This window comes from Xenopus laevis, chromosome 4L, assembly GCF_017654675.1.
Source record: "Xenopus laevis strain J_2021 chromosome 4L, Xenopus_laevis_v10.1, whole genome shotgun sequence".
NCBI lineage: Eukaryota > Metazoa > Chordata > Amphibia > Anura > Pipidae > Xenopus > Xenopus laevis.
Window position 1 is genome coordinate 115,526,288 of NC_054377.1, and position 21,743 is coordinate 115,548,030.

At 38.1% G+C, this 21,743-nt stretch overlaps 1 protein-coding gene and 1 pseudogene across 1 annotated transcript in view; both read left to right on the forward strand.

The window, feature by feature from the left end:
- The window catches only part of imp3.L (IMP3, U3 small nucleolar ribonucleoprotein L homeolog), a 51,774-nt gene that overhangs the window by 14,703 nt on the left and 15,328 nt on the right, over positions 1 to 21,743 (forward strand). The window contains 3 exon segments of the mRNA NM_001091591.1: positions 1,124 to 1,198; positions 3,589 to 3,668; positions 19,668 to 19,719. Of these exon segments, the coding sequence (NP_001085060.1) occupies positions 1,124 to 1,198; positions 3,589 to 3,668; positions 19,668 to 19,719 (207 nt within the window).
- On the forward strand, positions 20,823 to 20,918 carry LOC121403482 (annotated as a pseudogene).

The window sequence follows — 21,743 nt, forward strand, 5'->3', positions numbered from 1 at the left end:
ATAGTACAAAATAGAAGTAAGTCACATATGTAGAAGCAATGCACCTCCTGGTGAGCTAAGAACAAGGGCTTTATATTAAACTAAATGTAGCTTATGTTTAATGCTATGCCATGGCGATCTGTTGCCCAACCTGAGAATGTTCCTTCATAGGTTTAAAATCAACGTTATTATTTTTTTTAGCCCTCTGCACAATTACCGTATTTCTTAATTAAGACCTGCTAATAACTCTCTCTAGTACTCATGTTTTCTTTCTTAGCTCTCTCATATAGATATTTAGATTAGTACTGTCTTGCACAACAGTATTCTGGCAGAGTGTTGTCCTTGTAAGCCAGGGGTGATTAAATATTTAAGTGGCCTCTTCATTAAGAAGCTGTTCTTCATAACAATCGCTCTGTCCCCAGCATTTTGGAGGAAGTTGAGAGCTGGAGGGACATAGGCATATCCACTTAGGCAACTCTTCAAGCTCCTTCAACTTTAGTTTGTCCTGACAGTCAAGCATTGACCAGATACAATTCGTTATAACTTCAATTTGTAGGTGTAAGAGAGAGAGAGAGAGTACTGTATTGGAGTAGTGTCAGATCACAAACAATCTAGAGCAAGGAGATCATCCCTTGCATTGGCTGTCTAGATGGGTCATTATGCCAGTTTTAAGGAAGTCATACCCAAAAATTATACTAAGAATAGTGCAAAAATGTTCCTAATGAGAAATTTCTTTATGCCCCTTTTTAAGTGATATAGCTATTTGTCACTAAGCTGCATTACAATCTTGAACCTCTATATTAATAGGTCAGAGTGTTTTAAAGTTAACTATGCAAGGAAAATGCTGTACCTGCCATTTAACTTTCCTGACATATACAGTATTGTTTTTCGTCATAAATGACTCTACCAGCTTTATTTTTCTATAGGACGTGTGTGACAGGATATTTTGTGGTCTTTTGTTTGGTGTTTTGTTGTGACTTTTTTTTAATGCTGAGTACTTTCTCTGAAAAGTCAGAAGCAATCCCCAATATTACTACATTCTCCTAATAGACAAGAAATAAACTTTTTTTTTTTTTTTGTAAATTACCTTTTTAGTCTTCAGAGCCTCGGCTTCACTGTTAATTTGTGCTTTCTTTCTCTTCAGATATTGCATGGGGCTGATCCCCACCAAACAGGGTCTTCAGCTCTGCCAAAATGTCTCTGCTTCTTCATTTTGCAGGTAAGTCATTCACCTGCGGGTGGGATATTGACTTTGTCGCCTAATTCTATCAATACAGGTAATGCAAACTTTTAGGGTAGAATGAGAAAGTTAGTGGTTTTGTGTTGATAAATAGTATTGTCATATTAATTCTTGGTTGGACATTAAAATTTAGATATTAAGCCAAACTGCATCAATCTACTATAAACTCAATACAGTACATTTCACCCATTTTCTGGACTGAGATAGGAGTAATGTATTCAAGGAAAGCATGTATATTCTGATGATAACTCCATCATTTCCTAGTTTACTAGGGAAGATGTTTATTTTTTTCTTTTGCTCTGTTGATTTGAACCCATGGGATGCTTTAAAAACTAATCTTTGGGCAAAGTATAACTGGAACATGCAACTGAATTTTGAGTCCCCTACACTGTTTAGGCTGTATACCTGGCTTTTTTAAAGTTTGTGGAGGTTTGAAGAGGATATTTAATAAGTCAGATTCTGCCAGATTTAGAATAATGCTGATATTCTGCAGTGCTGTTGAATGGATTGGGTGACAATACAAACAGTCCAACAAATAATAACAGAATAGTAACATAAAATCAGTCAATGAGAACTGTCCGGCTTTAGCAAAGGTGTTTATAAAAGACATGTTGCAATCACATTGTTTCCTGCACTCTAATGGTTTTGACCTTTGCAACATCAAAGTGATTAATTAAGAATGGAATCTATTGAGACCGAACCCAGAAACCACCTGCTTTTTTGCCTTTTTACCTTCTCCATTGTTTTTCAAAGCCTGGTTGTGGGCTCGTCAAGATCTAGACATTCTAATCACTATTGAATTCTTGGCTAATTGAACAGTGCAGAAAGAATGAATACCAACAAATAGGTGTACTAATAATTACCCAGGAGAGTGTTCTCTTTGTTATCTAGGTTATAAAGAAAGAGATGTACATTTCATTTTCTTTAGTGTTGATTTTTGGAAAAAGTTCAATTTTAGTTCTTACTGGGCCTTTAAGAAAGCTTTTTATTTATTATAGATTATTATTATACATTTTGGTTGTTTATATTCCACACAATCACTCTCTGTATGACTAATTACATTTGTGTAAACGGGATTGAGTTTTCATGATTTGATGAGAATTCATGGATTTGCCAGCCATGTAATATTATGCAGTAAACAAACTATTCCAGTAAGTTATAAGCACATCCAATCAAAATAGCATACATATGGAGCCCTGCTAATTTAAGAAAATTGGTTAACTATAACACCCACTTTCATTCCTGCAAACACTTCAGTACTTTATTCAAAACATGTTCCCCTTATTCCAAGCTTCCTGGGCAAATCAGAATAAGCTGCTGGTGGTATTGGGTTGAATATAGATTATAATGGACGGGATGGAGTTGTAAAATCGGGGAAGCCGAAATTTACCTGCAAGTACATTTGTATTTATACATTTTTAATATCAACCCCATCCTCATCTGGTGTTCTAATGGCTAGACTTGTGAAATGCAATGATTTTAGATTCCTACCGCACACCTCCAATTCACCAATCCTGCAGTAGTGGTGCGTCCTTCCGTTGACCCGGCCGGGCCACCCAAACAACGTGTATTTTTGAAGAAAACGGATCCGCACACACAGATTATTGCAGTCGGGGAGTATCCCCTTTTATTTGCCACCAAACATTCAACGTTTCGGGGGGGCACACCCTCCCTTCATCAGGATGAAGGGAGGGTGTGCCCCCCCGAAACGTTGAATGTTTGGTGGCAAATAAAAGGGGATACTCCCCGACTGCAATAATCTGTGTGTGCGGATCCGTTTTCTTCAAAAATACACGTTGTTTAGACTTGTGAAATACCAGCAGAGTTGCACCCTAGGTGTTCCCGAAATCTCATTTTGTCAACTAACGGCATTCAATAATTTCTTCTGTGGTTGGGGACCTTTATATCTTTCTGATGGGTTATTTGAGTGTGGATAGAGAATTATCTTTAAATAGTATACTAGAACAATATGGTTTATGGCAGTGATCCATAACCAGTGACTCGTGATCAACATGTAGCTCACCAGCCCCTTGGTTGTTGCTAACAGTGGCCGCAGCAGGTGCTTATTTTGAATTCCTGGCTTGGATGCAAGCTTTGGTTGTATAAACACTGATGTGCAGCCAAACAGAGCCTTCTTTAGACTGACTATCCACAAAGGGACTACCAGGTAGCCAATCACAGCCCTTATTTGGACCTCCAGGAACTTTTTTCATGCTTGTGTTGCTCTCCAACTCTTCTTACAATGTAATATGGCTCATGGGCAAAAAAGGTTGGGAACCCCTGATTTATGGTTTTACTTCACTGTTGCCAGGTGGCATTTATTTTCTATGAAGACAGTTATTTCTCCAATTTTATTTTTATTAATGCAGGAGAAGACTTCCCACCATCGTAGTCAAACTGAGAATGGCACAAAACCTGAAGACAGCCATCACATTTATTGAGCAAGGTCGTATCCTTTTCTTGTGTTTTTTAAGGAAATAAAGGTAAAAGAGTATTTTTGATATCTTGAGTATTTGCTTCTGTGTAGGCCATATCCACTTTTTCACCACTTTCCATTTAAACTTCACCCACTCAAGGCCATAAAATCAATTGCAGAAGTCCAGTATACTGCAGCACACTGCAAAATGTATAATTTTCAAAAGTGAATTTTATTGGCTCAAAACATGTGAGCAGACAATATGTGGCAACAATTCGGGCCTCACAGGACCCTTTCTCAAGCCTGTGAAATTGCATACTGTTCTGTGTTAAATAGAGTGAATTGTGGGTGGGGAAACAGTGGGGGTGCTGGGCGGGAACAACAGCGTCCATCAGTGGTCATTGATTGTGCCGCAAGTGTCCGGCATGTGCTCCAATCCTTTCCATTTGGGAGGGCTGAGCCAATCTTCTTAATATTATATCCAAATCACAAGTCCCATCCAGATTCCTAATAGTGTCCATACTTGCAAGTGTGCCCAAAAAGTATACAAAGAAACATGTGGATTATTTGGATCAAGTGGAGTCTATAGGAGATGGCCTTTCTGAAATTCAGAGCTTTCTGGGTAACAGGTTTTTGGATAACCGATCCCATAATTGTACTGGAAGCCTATGAGAATTTGAAAATAAGCATAACAGTGTTTCCCTATGGTGGCATTCCACAACAAAAATTCCTTAACTATACAAAAAGAATACCAAAAAAAAGGTTTAGTTGCCCTTAAAGAATGGCCATATTATTAACTGGCGCTGTACAATACAAGGGGTATACATTAAACCTGCAAATTATGCACCCTAAAGCTAGGAAGCCTGTGGACCACAATGGGTTAAGCTGTGAAAGCTGTTCTGTGGTAGAACGTACCCTCTTTTTTTTATAAAATCTTAATAAAATGGTGGGATGGTGCAGTCAACCAGAGCATTTTGTGTTTCAGAAGCACACATGGAAGGGTGGCCTTTGACTTACTGGATTAACACTAGGATTTAGTGGGAGTTCCTTTGGATGCCACTGGCTTTGAGCGTTAGCTCATACCTTCCCGCTGGGACAGTCTGTGATTTCTGTTATGAAGTGTTTGTTTAGTTGAATCTAATTAGCTGTGTATTTCTGACCTTGTTAACCCCTTGCATGACTGAAAGGTCAGCGATAATTGATGACTGCACTTGTACACAAGAGACTAATGTTTAGTCTGATTGCACAGTTTATTGTATAATTATAATGGTATCCACATTTGCCAGTTAACTTTTGCCTGCTGATCATTAAAAATTCTACATTCTACACTTATGGTATATTATAGAAATATATTCTTTTATAATAATTTAATTAAATGTTCACGTTTAACCTGTGGGTACATACAGCAGTTTTAAAAATCTCCCTGATTTGTATGCAATGATAACTAATATATGGCCTCATTTAAATTGGAGCTGTAATGTTATGATTATTGTTACTCCCCATAAAACCTATTTGGCCTCTGTCATGAATTACAATACTGTATTTGTTTTAAAGACCTATTTAGAGATTAGGGGCATGGGATTTCAAAATGAGTTAATAACACAAACAGATACACATATATACATAGATACATACTGTACATAAATGTGGGACCCAGGGTTTTCCAGATAAGGGAGGATCTTTCTGTAATTTGGATACCTTAAGTCTACTAAAACAGTTTTCACCATTAAATAAACCCAATAGGATTGTTTTACCTCCAGTAAGAATTAAATATCTTGTTGGGATCAAGTACAAGGTACTGTTTTTTTTTTATTTATTTTTTGTTTTTTTTTTATTACTACGAGAGAAAACAAATGATTCTTAAAATTTTTAATTATTTGATCAAAATTGAGTCTATGGAAGGTGGTCTTCTCGTAACTTGGAACTTTCGGGATAACTGATTCCATATTTCAGGGGTCCTCAAACTTTTTAAATAGGGGGCCAGTGAACTGTCCCTCAGACTGTTGGGGGCGGACTATAGTTAAAAAAAAAAAACATGAACAAATTTGGAGTGCAAAAAAGGTTTTAAAAAAAAAAAAAATGGCTCCTACTTTAGAGCAACTCGGCTCCGGCTACTTCAGCAGTTCAAGGGGTCCTGGGTAATCCATGAAATACTGCACGGCCGGGCGCCCCTTAACATATAGAAGCCATCGGGCCCGAAACAAATTCGTGCCCCCCTGTTGGTGGCCCTGCGCACCTAACTACGTATCTGTCTCTCCCTGAGAGTGGGGGTTTGGTTGACGTTTCCCCTGTAACCCTAGCTAAGACCGCAACATGTGTGGAAGGTGCGTGCAAGAGGAGTACCTGCCCTGATCAAGTAGCACACTTCTAAGCAGCTTCTAGCAGATCCTCTCTTTTCTTCGGCCCCAGGGCGTCACTTCACCGTTTCCCCACGGCTAATGACACTGGACGCGGGGGCTGGGTAAATAAACTTGGAGAGTCGCATCCAACCCCCGCCTTATTTTACGTGTGCGTATATGTACACACAAATGCACACGTTATCATTCTTGCAAGGTAAACCCATTTATCATTAGAGGAGCTGGCTTTGCCTTTGACTGTAAAGGGTTAAGACAGTGTCACCTGAGTTGCAGTTGTTCTGGATAACTGGTTGCAATAAACCGTCTGGAGATGAATTATTAGCGAGACATCCAAATGAAATATCAATGTGTAGGTTGGTGCCAAACGACTTGGCCGGGGTTATTACTAATCCTTTATTGTATGCTCTGAGTACCTGCCTATTTTATTAAAGCTTTCATGTCTTAAAATGAATATAATTTTGGCAGTCTGTTTAATAACCGTCTTGCATGATTGGGATTTGATGAAAGGTGAGTATAAATGGGGTAGGTCTGACAGTACTGACATGGCAGTCCCCAGGCTGATTAACCACAGAATGGTGATAAATTGTTTCTGCAAATTTTAAAAGCTTTTTAGGAGAAAGGGAAAGGTGGCTTAGGTATAAATGCAGGCTGCTTTTCCCATGGGGGCACCTATAATGCCACAAATTGTGAAATACCAGTTACTGCTGGTGTTTCATGTGTAATACCTAAATCCACAATCTCATTTAGAGAGAGCGAGTGAAATAAACATAGGAGACATGACCTGTTGTCTTATGGGAGAAAAGTGAAAATGCTTTGCATCAATCAGTGCAAAATGATTCTGGTAAACCTTAAATGTAAATTGTGTAGATTACAAAACATATGTTTAGCCAACATTGTAACTGTTCCGAGACACTTCTCTACATTAGTAATACACACTGTGCAACAATAACAATTGGATTTAAAGGGGATATCCACTGAAAACTAAACTTTTACCTAATGGAAGAAGATAGATGCTAAATTGAATAACAATTACACTTGCAAATAATGTTACAACCACTGAACCTTTGTAATGAATATATACGAAGTTGTTTAGCATTATATTTTTGGGCTTTACATCCACTTTAAAAGCAGCATTTGTACCTCTTTTGTTTATGGCTCCTTACAGAAATTACAATTGGTCCGTGTTGCACAGACCCAGATTTTGCTCTCACTGTAGAGATTAACCTTGGGCCAATCCTGATTATAAATTTATGGGGCTCATTTATAAATACTGGGCAAATTTGCGCCTGGGTAGTAACCCATAGCAACCAATCAGTAGCTAGCTATTTTAAGACACCTGCAAGTGTGTCTTAAGACACCTGCAAGTTGAACAATGAAAGCAAACCTCTGATTGATTGCCATGAGTTACTGCACAGGTGCAAATTTGGCCAGTGTTTATATATGAGCCCCTGTATGTTAATATTCATTGTGTTAAATACAGTATGTGAAGGTACATTTATTGAATTTTGTTTTGAGTTTCCTTGAAAGCTTGTTGGTGTTTTTGATTGAGTTGTTTCTTTCAAATGCACCCACCCAATGGAAAGAATAACAAGTATTGCTGAATTTAACTTAAATGCTGTCCGATGCATGTTTAGTCACTCCTGGACCAGCCTGGCAGACCCCTAGCCCTTTTCTGGTGAATAACTTTGCCACATATTTGTGATCCAATCATAGACACAGGAATCAAACATAGATTAGCCCAATTTAGCCAAGGATCTGCTTATTCACTTACCTGACTATAGTAGCAGATTATTACATTTAACATAAAATAACCTAAACTGATCATTCAGACTTTCAAATGATCAAATCAGGGCCTATACTCCTCCCATTACATCCACCTTAGTGCATAGCTAAACTAGCTAACGGCTATCTTGGGCATTTGGTCAAAATCCCTTCTGATAATGTTACCTTTTACTGCTTGCATGTACCCAGCTTTAGTTTTTATTTACAAAAATGTCAAATATTTAATACTGGGGGTGTGCAGCTGCATTCAATGAAAGGTAAACATTTAAAGCTTTTTGTTTACTTTCAAATGTTCTGGCATAATTAGCAATTAAGATAAACCTATTACAGCAGGAACCGTATCATCAAAACCCTTTGCCTTCCCCTGAGCAACTATGTAACTTTGTTTATATTGCAGCCTCGCTAATTAGAAAGTAGAGGTTCACTCATTAGAAAGCAATTTTTTGTATTAACAGCTGTTTTGCTGCATGAATGGCAACCATATTCATTAACATTTAGATACGTGAAGGTTGAACTTACTCATTAGCCGCATGTCCATTAGCTTTTTTCCTCCATAAAAAGAGATTGCTTCAGATACAAAGGCTTTACTGGTTTGTCTCCAAATCCATTTGCCTTTGAAGTTGTTAGAGGAAGACCTTACATTACTTGGTAGAAAGGTCAGTGCTACAGAGCTTTTAATAACATACAACATGTGCCAACTTTTAAAATAAATCTGCTACATAATTAGCTTTGTGGGTCTGGAAAATCTGAAAGATAGTAATTCAGAGAGTCAAAAGTTCCCTCTAAATTGTAGCAGCCAAAATCCGTGCTCATGCCTTTAACTTTGGCTGTTAACATTTCATATGTAGAACCTCACCATATTTTGCACCTTAAATTGGTCTAGGCATAAGGAATGTTTTGCTTTCTAAAATGTGTTTATGTCATTTCTTAGAAATAGCATTTTGTCCAAATGTTGCTTACTTTGTACCTATTACAATAAGCATTTAAGGAAAGAGTTTTTCTCTAGATCTCATTGTTAAAATATAGTCTGAAGAAATTAGAGTAGAACTCACCACAAAATTTTTCCCTTTTTGTCAAAAACTAATATCCTTGATGTAAACTATTTTAGATCCATGGCAACATGTAAAAGCCAAGAATCACTTTCCACCAAATAGATCTTTACCAACACTGGGCTTTTCCTCCTAGAGAAGCTTCTAACATGCATATAGGAGCTAGTTCTTCTGATAAGTGTCATTTGAGTCAGAGCTGTCTCTCTATGGATACAAGACCACATGTAAGGAGAGAGATAAAACTGCTTTTACCACAAACCGTTACACAGGTCCATGCGCTCAGGAGACCCACTATTCTAATAATAATAATGGTCTTCTGCCCTCAGCTAAAACCAAAGCTGTCCAAATCTTGATTGGATCTGCATATATTTTAATACCTCCAAACAAAACTGTTTAATAGATACCCTGCAAAATACATCTTGTATTGCATGCAGTTAATTTGGAAAGGGGGAAAAATCTTGTGTAAGAAGGCTGGAATGAAAAAGGTAATTAAGCATTATTGCAGGAAGCAAACCTTCAATAAGTTCTTCATTGTGTTATAATTTTTGGATAGGCTTCCTCCATAGTTATTTTACCGGATAGGGAGTATGTAATTTGACAACGAGGGAGAGTTCATTAGCCATTTGTCTAGCTTCCAGCTAGAAGTTCACACAGCTCCTCCACATATCCCTTTCTTCGTTTATAATATCTTTGCTTACATAATGTAAAGTTACCCCCTGAATTTTGTCCACTGCTACATGTTTGGGAAAAGAAATATGTGCACAGTATCAGTGTTAATAACACATTGTTCAAAATAAACACTCTGTATTGTGCGTGGAACATCCCGTATTGTGAGTTTCTATAATCATCAAATATAGTGTTTATACACATTGTTTGGAATACATTGGATGTTTGTCTCTGAAACAATTCTTATATGAATATAGTAAGGGAGATTATCCCAATTTATTTTTGAGGCAAGCTTTTAAAACCGGGTTCCCCTATATTACCCGTGAGCCACATTCGCATTTAAGAAGAGTTGGGAAACAACACAAATAAGCCAAATAAGGGTTGTGATTGGCTATTTGGTATCTTTTATGTGGGCTGGCAGCCTACATGCAGTACACCTGGTTTTTATGCAAGCAAAACTTGCCTCCATGCAAAGAATATAAAACATCCAATGGGTTGATGGGCAACATCTTGCCCGTGAGAAATTTGTTGGGGACCACTATTTTAGAACCTCTTGTCCTGCATGTTCATGCAGCTATATTCCAAGTGAAATGAAGCTCAATGTGTGATTTCCACTGATATTACTGATAAACATTGATTATTAAAAGGGAATATATAAGCTGGTACATTTATAATTTAATTATATCCAACTACAGGCTGTGCTCAAACTTGGATTTGTCACTGCTATGAGCAGTGTGTGTCTAGGATTGGTATTGTTTTTATAAAGCACAGTTCAGCAAGAACATTCTAGAGCTACTCTTCAAGGGCCATGCTGCCCTGTTGTTGATAACTGAAGAACACTGTGGGTGATTTAGCAGGCAATATATGCAGCTCCGTGTTTGACATGTGTTGGAGGCACCTCTCAGCTTTACATAAAGGAACTGCCACGGAACCATAATTCTTATATGTGCTCTGAGAGTGTGAGGTCAAGTGCAAAGAGATAGGGTTGCACACAGACGTATTCAAAGCAAAAGAAGCAATTAAGTTCAGCATGGGGAGTGTATTTTAAAGAGAAAAAGGAGAGGCCAATTACAGAGCCTCAGACGACACCAACAGATATGTCAGCACTTTAGAAGGAACTAGAAACAGATACTGAAAGAACTCTTAGCGTTGTTTTGAAGAAAATTTGCGACGTTTCGTTTTTTTCTTTTAATTTATGTCAGTGGATTAAGGGTAGGAAACTGTTCTCTAATTTACATCACAAATTCACATGGAGCCAAATATTACCAATATGGTATTTACTTTTATAGGAGAACTAAAGCTTAACAAAAGAAAGTAGGCTAGAAATGATGCACCTTTTATTTTGGGATTATTTTGGGATTCTGTAGCAGCCCAAAGAAACCCCAGCCCTTTAGTAGGGAAGATCTGTAAATCTGAAGAAATCTAGAGAGAGAGAGATTCATGATACAAATTTTGTTAGTTATTAATTCAGATTCATATATCGTGGCAGCTTAGAAATGAATGCATTCAGCATCAGAAAAATCAACCCTGTAGCACCAGCTTCTATTACAGGAGGGGCTTTTTTCTGTTTGATAATTTGTGATGACCCCTGAGTTTAGCTTCTCAACAGCAGCCCAGAACACACTGAGCATGTGCTCCTACACGCTTAACAAATTCCAAGATGGTGACCCCATGTGGACAATTTTGAAGGGCTGAATCATTACTAGTGTAGTGATTCAGAAACTATAAATTCAGTATATAAAATACAGCATGTCTACCCATATTTATATTAAAAGTTCATTTCTCCTTTAACTGTCAAGAGTTCCATACAAAAAATAAGCATTATTAGAATGAGAGAAAATACAGTACATGCAGCATGCAATGCTCAGTAGTTTTTGGTAGATCTCCCTTTTGGGCACAACCGTTGTTGTTTTCTCTTAAAGGGAAATTTAAACCCCCACTGAAGTTGAATAAATGTAAGGCCTCTGTGTACTACCTAGGGGGTGGTTGCTGACTTTTGCTTTACTACATCATGAGTTAGAGAGTTTGTTTGGGAGGAACATGAAACAAGCTAATTCCTGTATGTGATGCTCTCTTATAGGGTTCCTCTACCTGTAAACTGTATTTGCACTATGAAAGAAAATGGCATTCCAAGAAACTTTTATATATACCGTAAATAACAGTTTTCAGTGATTTTAATGTTGTCCACAAATGTAATAGCAATGGAAAACAATAGGTATATGTTAGTGATGTGCACCCGACCCTAACCCATCTGGCAGAAGTTTGCCTATAAATGGAGCCTGCCGGAGCAGAAACCCATCAGATTAAAGTTGGAGGGGTTGAACTTGATGGACGTTGTCTTTTTTCAACCCAATTTAACTATGTAACAATTTAACTATGTAGGCAGGGAGAGCGACCCGCAAAATGTATGTCAGCCGACACCAGCCTGATCTGTGGAACCCATGGTTGTTGCTCCGGCCCGCACATCACTACTGTATGTGTATTTTCTCTGACACATACTCCTGAAGCAATGTTAAATCTGGTTAAAAGACCTGGAAGAGAACTGCTAGTCAGACCCAGAGTGCAGAAGAAAACAAATACTTATTTCTATTGTAATTACAAAGAAATATGAAACATTTTGCCAAATTTTTATTGGAAAGTTGCGTTGAATCACATTTTCTTTCTTTATGCAAAACAAAAAAATTTTATTGATAGAGTCATGCTAGCAGCTCTGTGCAACAAGACTAAACAATATAAGGCAGTTATTCTGCACTTGCCCTTAAATTGGTTGTTGGATAGTATTATATATTAGTTACCTCTTCACGTCCATTTGTTACAGGTTTTTATAAATCTCCCATGGCCTTGACACATAGACACTTGAATAATGAAGAATAACATCATTGCAGGCAACCAGGCATGCATAATGAGAGTCACCATTACAAAATGCCCTTCCTTCTACAGCATTCAGCAACTTGCTATCCTAAATTGTGTGAATGGTGTCTTAGAAATGGACCCTATTTTCCTATGGCAAAAAAAAACGATCCCTGTGTTTTTCTTATCTGATGTGAGAAAAAAAAATGTATGTATGGTTGAAAATTCGTTCCCTTCCTTACAGTGAGAACAACCAGATCTGTAGCTCGTCTGCAGTATTTGAAAGAAACGTATAATTCACTTGTTGACAGTGGAGCCAGAGAGAGTACAGTTCGGTATTGCCACAATGATACATTTTTCTTATGTCTTCCTATATAATATTTAAAAGCTCACAAATGTAAACATTGTATCCCTGTAAACGCTGCATTCTGCAGTATGACTAAAATTCCAATCTGGTGTAAGGCAAAGATCATAGATTGCACTAGTAATTATGGCATGGGCTCTAAGGAGTACAATGTTGGTCTCCTAATCTCTCCAGCGGTTTTGTCGTACCTATAGCAAATGAGCTGCTCAGTCTGTTTGACCAAATGAGGTTTGTACCATCAAGATATTTGATCAAGCATAAATGCTAAATGTCATCCAATTCCTGAAAATTGCCATGTTGTGGTGTTATCCCTGCTGATATAAAAGCAGGGTCTCACATTTCTTGGAGGTGTGGGGTTTACAGATGAATGCATTTAAAAGGGTTGTTCACCTTTGTATTAAATTTTAGTATAATGTAGAGAGTGCGATTGAGACAATTTGCCGTTTTTTTTATTATTTGTGGTTCTATTTACTTTTTTAGTCTGCAGCTCTCCAGTTTTAGCAATCTGGTTACTAGTTATTTTCTTTTATGTGTTTCTAATATCAATAGAATCAGTAATGTAACCCCCTGCTCCGCCGGTAGTTCTGCCACTGAATAGAATGTACACTGCTGGCAGTCACAGGTATTTGAGTGTCCACATTATACATTTTCCTGACGACAGCAGGTAAGTGGTTAATGAAATATTGAACATTAAATGCGGAATAACTTTGGAGGTGTCTTTCAGCAAATATACTTTTATGGCATGAGGCAGGTGGTCTGCATGAAGTGTCTGTAAATATACCTGATAAATAGCGCTGGTAACACCTGGGCTACATATGTTCCAATCTACTGGACAGCTGGCATATGTCCGAAACCTACAACTACATGAGGAAAATGGTATGTCTGCTAGCTGCATCAAGGGGATGGGCAGATACATATATTCTAATTACAGACTGAAGAGATTTCTGTAATGAGAAGAGCTGCACGATAGAGAGTTCATCTTCACGTGATGCTCCATTAAAACAAACATTCCACAGCTAAATATGACCGAGCACCAAAGAAGTGCTGCACAAGGAATCATTACTTTTATGTGCCACTTTCTCAATCAGGTGATGACCTTCGGATCAGAGGCAGCGGCTGCACATTTATGGCTCACATGGCGTCCTTCAAAAGCGCAGTGTATGCAATTATATATTTTACAGACTGTGGCTGAAGCCACTTATTACTCTTATGTAGCAGAGATGACAAAGTGGGAGGGAATGGCTTACACCGAAACCAAGCAATTCTGCCACAAATGAATAGCCTTCGAAAATAGAAATAAACCATATATATATTTTCTTAATTTATTTGACAGGCCTGCTGTGTAATTATTTCTGGCATGTGTTGCGCAACTGATGCTTGATTTGAACAATGCTATCAATTAAGGGCAGTTGCACATAGGCCTATTCCCAGCATATTTTGCCATTTGTGTGATTTTAGGTTGATGAGTGGGTGACAAAGACCTAGGATGTCCTGGACAGTGCATTTGCAGGTCAGATGACTCAAGAGTGGCCAGGCACACCATAGTCCTACGCGTTTTGTGCACATTAGCACTTAATCTGTTTTGTTTAGCCAATGATTAAGGTCTGTGTGCACCAAACGTGTAAGACTGTGCTGTGCCCAACATCTGGTTAAAATAAAGTTTACTTATCCTTCACAATACCGGATTCTGGGCTCTGCGAGTGCCTGCTGTAATATTATATTGGTATACATTTTTCCATGCTTGTCATTTCTCCTGTAGAGGCAAGTTTTTATGGGATAACTTCCAACATTAATAATGTCAGATAAGGAATCTGCTTGCGGTCAGGGCTGAACTCAGGCCAATTTTTGCCCCGTCTGGCCCGAGCTTTAGTATTCGTGTTTCACTTGGGTGTTTATAGCAGGAGAACTGAGGCAGCTACACTTATGCCAGTGCCATATTACCCCCCCCCCCGCCTTCTCCCAATAAAGATTTTTATGAGAAAGGGGGAGCCCATGGGCAAGGACCAACCATTGGTATTTCACTTTAATTTAGATTCTGTAGTAGTACAAGACTTCAGTAGTTAGCATCCTGCTGAATGTGGAAATAGCTCCCTGGAAAAGTGGAGATAGTCCTCCAGATATTTCTGCCAACTTTGGGATCCACAATATTTGGTAGAAGATATTGTGATGGCGTGCCTAGTACAAAACTAAAGGTACTAACAGTAAATACTGCCATCTGTGTTGCTACTAACATGTTGCCATTAAGTACCTATTTCTGTTAATCTTCACTGTAACTGTTAGAATACACCCAGCCCAATCTTTTAAAAGGCCCATCTCTGTGTGTTGGGTATCTAAATTCCTACCCAAGCTTTGTAAGAGAGAGTCAGAAGGGTCACTTGTGTGGACCAAAATAAATTTTAACAAATATATTGACGGGCCTATAAGAAACATTCCGTTTTATATGAAAACCTCTTTTCAAGCTTGAATTGTTCAGTACATATATTGGCTGGGAAAGAAAATATAATCTTTGAACCGAGGAAGGTTGTTTGTATTTCATTTCAGTGAACGTTCAGGTAATCAACCCCTCATGTCAATTTAAAGTTTTGTATTTCTGGCTTTATATGGTACACTGTATTCATAGTTACAGTGTTATGTGTGTCTTTCAAGCTCCAAACAAGCTTAATCAGTTGAAAGCCACCATGGCAGGGAATGTAAATAGATGCTGTGTCCTGTTTAATAATCATATCTTTGGAGGCTGGAATGGTGGGAAACGGGTGTCATCGCATTATGTTTGGTGGGAAACAGGAAGCTGAAGCTTGTTATAGGGATTGAAATCCTTGAATCCATGGGAAGAATGATAAGTGAAGGAACATTCTAAATTCTTCACATGTTCCAATGAAAAATCTGTGTACCACGCTCCTCCATTACAATATCATTGAGAGCTAGGACTGTCTGCCTTTCTACAACAATGCTTGGAGGATCTAAGAACTTGTGTTGATTCCCCCCACACACTCATAATTTATATTCTAGCTTTGTAAAAATCTAGAATATAATCGAATCTTACCAATTTTTCAGATTTTCCACGCAAAAACTCCTGGGTTTTTTTGGGATTTGTGCTCGAAAACAATGAAATTTTCTGATTATTGCACGATATCTTTGGGACTTCTCCCATTGACTTATATACAACTTCGTCAGGTCTGAGATGTCGGCTTTTTAGAGTCAGTTTTCCCATTCTCTGGGTATAATAAATGCAGAGTTCTTTTTTTTTTTTTTTTTTTTTTTTTTCACAAAAAATTCAGATTTTATAATAAAAAAAAAATAGAATTTTTCGAGTCTTTGGCATTTGGACTTTAATAAATAACGCCATTCAAGTTTCTTAGTTCTTTTTTTCTTTTCTTAAAATGCAGTGCATAATTGGCTAGCAACATGGCACTATTTCAATTAATCATGATGACTGCAGATCTTTTCAGATAGAAAACTGGAATGTACAGGAGTCTGTATATGTCAGCAGCATCATAGCTATCTGATCATCAATGCCCCTCTACCTTGTATGGGTGAAGTTATGTGTGTTCTGGGTGTGATCTAGAGATAACCGCTTGTGAATACGTCTCCTTCCTCCTCTTTATATGTTTACTTCTAAACATTGACCACTGGTTGGGAGGGTTCTGGTTGAAAATTGGCCAACCATTGTGGGTAAAAGTTGGGTGTGTGTCAGACTAGGGTCCTCAACTAACCTCAAGTTTGGCATTATAAAAAGGGATTTTGTTTGCTGATTATATTTAATTGTGCAAAACAATTGTTTCCATGCAAGATGTTTCCACTTTGCAAAGTAATTTGGAATTTATTTGGAGAATGACTAGCTAACCAGAAATCAGGTTCTGCTTTACATTGGGCATGAACTACATAAATGCTAAATACATCATAACATTGAATTGTATTGTACTTTACTTAAGACTTGGGGGTTATTGTGGATAAAAGACTTTGCAGCTCGAGGCAAAGAAAAAAAATGATGGGACAAAATTAGACTCACAAGCTGCTGCTAGTTTTGAAGAGATCTCACGAAGGGTCAAAATTGCGGCACCTTGACAGTGATTAAAAACACTTTATTTTTGCCTATTTCCCCATTAAGGGCAGCACAGTAGTGCAAGCTTAGATTCAGACCCAGTACTCTGTCAAAACATACTGAAAGGATATTTGATTTCTGTTATAACTGATGCAGTTAAGACTGGTAAATTAAATTGTAAGCTGCAATGTAGCAGTGGCTGATAATATAATCACTGTACAGCTCTGCAGAGTATGTTGGTACTAGATAAATGTACTAGATAAAGGTTAATACTTTAAATACTGCAAATAATTATGCAATGGACCATATTTATTTCAGTTTACAAATGAATTCAACATTAGAACTTGAGTTAATGCTTTCTGCCTGTTTGTTTATTTAAAGAAAATCTATATTTATTTTTTTGCAGTAGTAAATAGTTTAGAACAGTAACAATTAGAGAATAAATTCATTGGACTTTCTCCACATCCTTGGTTTTCCAAAACAATTGTGGGAGCAGGAGAAAACATTTACTGTAACTACATTTCTCCCAGTGATGCTAACCGCCTTAAGCGTGTTTACTAATGGGTAGGTGCCAGTCCTGGAGCACTAAAAGCTGCAACCATACACAAAGCATTCCAGTGCAAGGGGTTGAGTGCTCTGAGCAATGGGCCATGTATTTAGAGGTTGCTCATGCTTCAAAGCTATGCCCTGTTATTCGCTTGTAATACATACAATTATTCTGTTTCTTTTTTAATAATTCCAAGAGATTTTCAATCATTTTATCAACAATGGACATTGTTGACAGAACAGAAATCAGCACAGAATTAACAAAGTGTGATAATTGCAGAATTAAAAATAGTTATTTAATGGTAAAAAAAAAAGTAATAAGTAAAAGTAAAAAAGTAGTTATTTCATGGTATAATGGTAATCCTTTAACAACTGCATCCACGGTTCAGGTTTTATATGTTGATACATGCAGTCAGACATATTCCATGTACAGTGAGTTCACACCGTTGCGGGGGGGGCAGCAATGGGAAAACTATTAGTGGGGGATGGAAAGTTTGTTTTAAACATAAGTCAAAGGATTTCTGTATTTCTCTTGGAACATGTTTTACTGTCTTTCTGTATCTGCTGTCACCAAATAGGGAAATTTATTATTTAGATTTTTCAGACTGAAATGCCCCTTGAGTCCAGCCATATGCTTGGACTTATATTACATATTTCCTTTGCAGCAGAGGTCTGTGCTGCGTTACTTTGTCAGCATCTATATTTTGGCGGTAAATGATACTGCAGAGTGCTATTACGGAAAGACTTTTTGGTACCCTTTGCTAAACATTTGCTATAACAAATACAGTTTCTCTGTATTTCTAGATGGCGGTGTATGTTGCTGTGATTGGCCGTAAGATGTTAGATAAAGAAGATAGGAGGCATATCAACCTATACCATTTGTGCAACCTGACAAACGGAGCACTTTGCTGCATATGGCCGAATATTAAGCCCATGGGCCGGTTGGTTCTTCTCTACGTGCTTGCCATAAATAAGTAGGTGCATTTTGCCTATCACAGCAGCCTACGTCCCCTAACCCAGTGTGATTAAGCTTGCACTGCCCACCCACTCAAACACAGAAGGCTAGATATATTGGAGATAACATAATTAAACGTGCTGTTATTGTAACCCATAGTAGCCGCTAAGCAGGTTTTATATATTAAAAAAAACACAGATCAGATGCCGTGGGTTACTCGATTGTGCAAATTTTATTTATCTCAATCTTGCATTGGTTGGTGAGTGCATGCTACATTATTCATTTTAACACTGACAAATTACAGTATACATATCCCCTTTAACCCAAGTGTCATTAACACTGCAGTAAAATAAATGTCAGATTACATTAGTGGCCAATTGATCTCAATATGTATGTGAAGGTTAATGTGATTTAAAGCTATATACAGGTATAGGATCCGTTATCCGGAAACCCGTTATCCCGAAAGTTCCGAATTACGGAAAGACTGTCTCCCATAGACTCCATTTTATCCAAATAATCCAAAATTTTAAAAATGATTTCCTTTTCCTCTGTAATAATAAAACAGTACCTTGTACTTGATCCAAACTAATATATAATTAATCCTTATTGGAAGCAAAACCAGCCTATTGGGTTAATTTAATGTTTACATGATTATCTATTAGACTTAAGGTATGAAGATCCAAATTATGAAAAGATCTGTTAATCAGAAAGCCCCAGGTCCCGAGCATTCTGGATAACAGGTCCCATACCTACTATGTTCATTTGACACACCCCAAGCATGCCAATGCAAATCAACATAACAATGCTAATTTTCCCTTTCTGGTCCAGTCTGAACAGCAACCTAGTCACAATTAAAATGTTGAAAAACCGATAACAGATCAGGCTAGAGTTTTGTTACATAAGAACATAATGTAGTACAGTATAGTTTCCTAGATGTCCAAATGTATTTGTGATATCTTGCAAGTTCCTGTGAAATGTGTGGCTGGCATAAAGCAGATCAGATTATGGAAATTTGCAGACAGCTCTCAGACAGCAAGCTCTCCAGCAAAGTCAACATAAGTGCTGCACCAACATTCCATAAGGGATGTAAACACTTGATGTGAAGGCCATTCTCGGCATTGCTATGCATAATTAATTTGGGACCAGGGGCCAGTGTCCAGCACAATCTATCTCAGTTTCTTGCAAGAGTTCCCCTAAAAGCACGCAATGCTTATCCAATCACTGGGTTTAAAGGTGTTTGCATGGTTATGCCAGTAAGCTGAATCCAGTTTAGATCCCACTCACTACAGCCATCTAAAAAAAAAATGTCCGAATGATTATAATTTCGCCAATGTTCACCTGCTTTTGGCTCTATACAGTACAAAGACTTGATAACGATGATGAATACTATATTGCTATATAACCTTAACGGCATCTGTCAGATATCCGTGTTGGGCCTGAAGTCATAACTGACCCTGCTTTCCTGGTTACAAGGTAAGAGTTTCTTGTTTTTGTTTTTCATACAGTTGTAGTTCAGATGAAGATGAATGCACATGGAGTGATGATGGGCAGACGTAGTGTTTTCACCGAAAGACCCCATCTGGGAATACGCCAAGCTCCTGAGCAATCCATATAATAGATTCCATACATTTTATATATAAATAGTAATCATACTTGTACATGCTTATCACTGTCAAGAAAATATACTTTAGGCACACAACTAGTACAACTTTTTGGCATATCCATGTAGCCAAGCTTACATACAGTAGCTGTAACCTCATAAACTAAGGCTATCAAACCTTTGGACCTCCAGCTACTGTTGAGTTACAGCTTCTCCACCAAGCTAGAAGGCTTTGGCAATGGAGTCCCAAGGCAAGGAATCATATGATGGTGTATTATCTCTTATAGGGGCTGTTTGGCTAGGGAATTGTCAGGGCCTGAAGGCTCCGGTTTGTATATACAGACCAAGGAGGAAGTTGCAGGCACCAAACACAGTTTGTGGGATCCAAGGAGTTAAGAAGTTTAGCGTAGTGAAGTCCTGGCAAGGGTCAGTTCAAGCAGCAAGGATTCAATAGTCCGTGAAACAGGCTGAGGTCAGGATCAGGAATCAATAATCAGAAGTATAGCGCACCCAGGAACACACAAGGTAGAACCTATAATCGGGCATTGTTTACAAAGTTTGTGTCTTTTAAAGGGGATTTGGCCCCAAAAACAGACGCACTGATGTCACACATTGACATATTGCTGGTATAATGCTTCCCATGTATTTGCTCATGTATGGGCAGCATGTATGGGCAGCCACTTCATTTGATCTTCTGAAATGCCAAGTGTGCAAACAAATGTAGGGATAACAAAGTATTATTTTACTGAGAATTGGTCACAGTATTATTAGATTAGAGTCTGTAAATGAGATGGCTGCTCTGGTGAAACATTATGGAAGCCCAATTTAAATAGATTGGGCATAATTTGCAGAGAGTTTGTTTAGCCCGCCCATGTCTATGTGGGTCTCCTGTGGGTACTTCAGTTTCCTTTGACACATGAAAGTTAACAAGTTCTTGATCACTTGCCCTAGTGGGTTCTGTGAATGTGTTAGCGCTATAGCTTCTTGGCCTTTTGGCTAAGATCAAGTGTAGTATCTGTTCTTATTACTGGGTTGTGCATCCCAGCTAAAGAATATATGTCAGGAACCCCCCCCCCCTTTTTTTTTTTTTTTGTTTGAGGCAGAGAAACAGTTTGTCTACTGGCCAAGAGCTAGCTTTGGATGGAGCCAGGGATATCGCCCCAAGCCTTGCAAAAATCAGTTGCCTGATTTCACGGTGGGATTATACATACCGTTAGGTCCATAAATAGTTGGACCGAGTCAAGTTTTTTTCTAATTTTGGTTCTGTATATTACCAGAATGAATTTTAAATGAAACAACTCAGATGCAGTTGAACTGCAGACTGAAGTCTTGAACTCATGGACATGACCAGATTCTGGGTTTCCTCCTTTTTAATGCTCTGCCAGGCCTTTACTGCAACGGCTTTCAGTTGCTGTTTGTTTGTGGGTCTTTATGTCCGAAGTTTTGTCTTCAACACGTGAAATGTATGCTCAATTGGGTTCAGATCAGGTGACTGACTTGGCCATTCAAGAATATTCCACTTCTTTGCTTTAATCCACTTCTTTGCTTTAATCCACTTCTTTGCTTTAATAAACTCCTGGGTTGCTTTGGCTGTATGTTTTGGGTCATTGTCCATCTGTATTATGAAACGCCTCCCAATCAATTTGACTCCATTTAGCTGAATGGACCTAACTGGCGTTGGCACTTTAGCACACTTGGACACTTTTCTTTGCTTTATGCTCTTTATCCCATTCCCAGCCTTTTGGCAATGGTACTAAAGACATTGTTTTAAATCCAGTAGATAGGCTTGTCCAGTTTACATGATTTTAGCTATTTGTTTATATAGTTATTCTTTTTTTTTGTTGCTTTTTAGAACTTTTGGACTAGATTCAATAAACACCCTGGGCCACATGCTGAT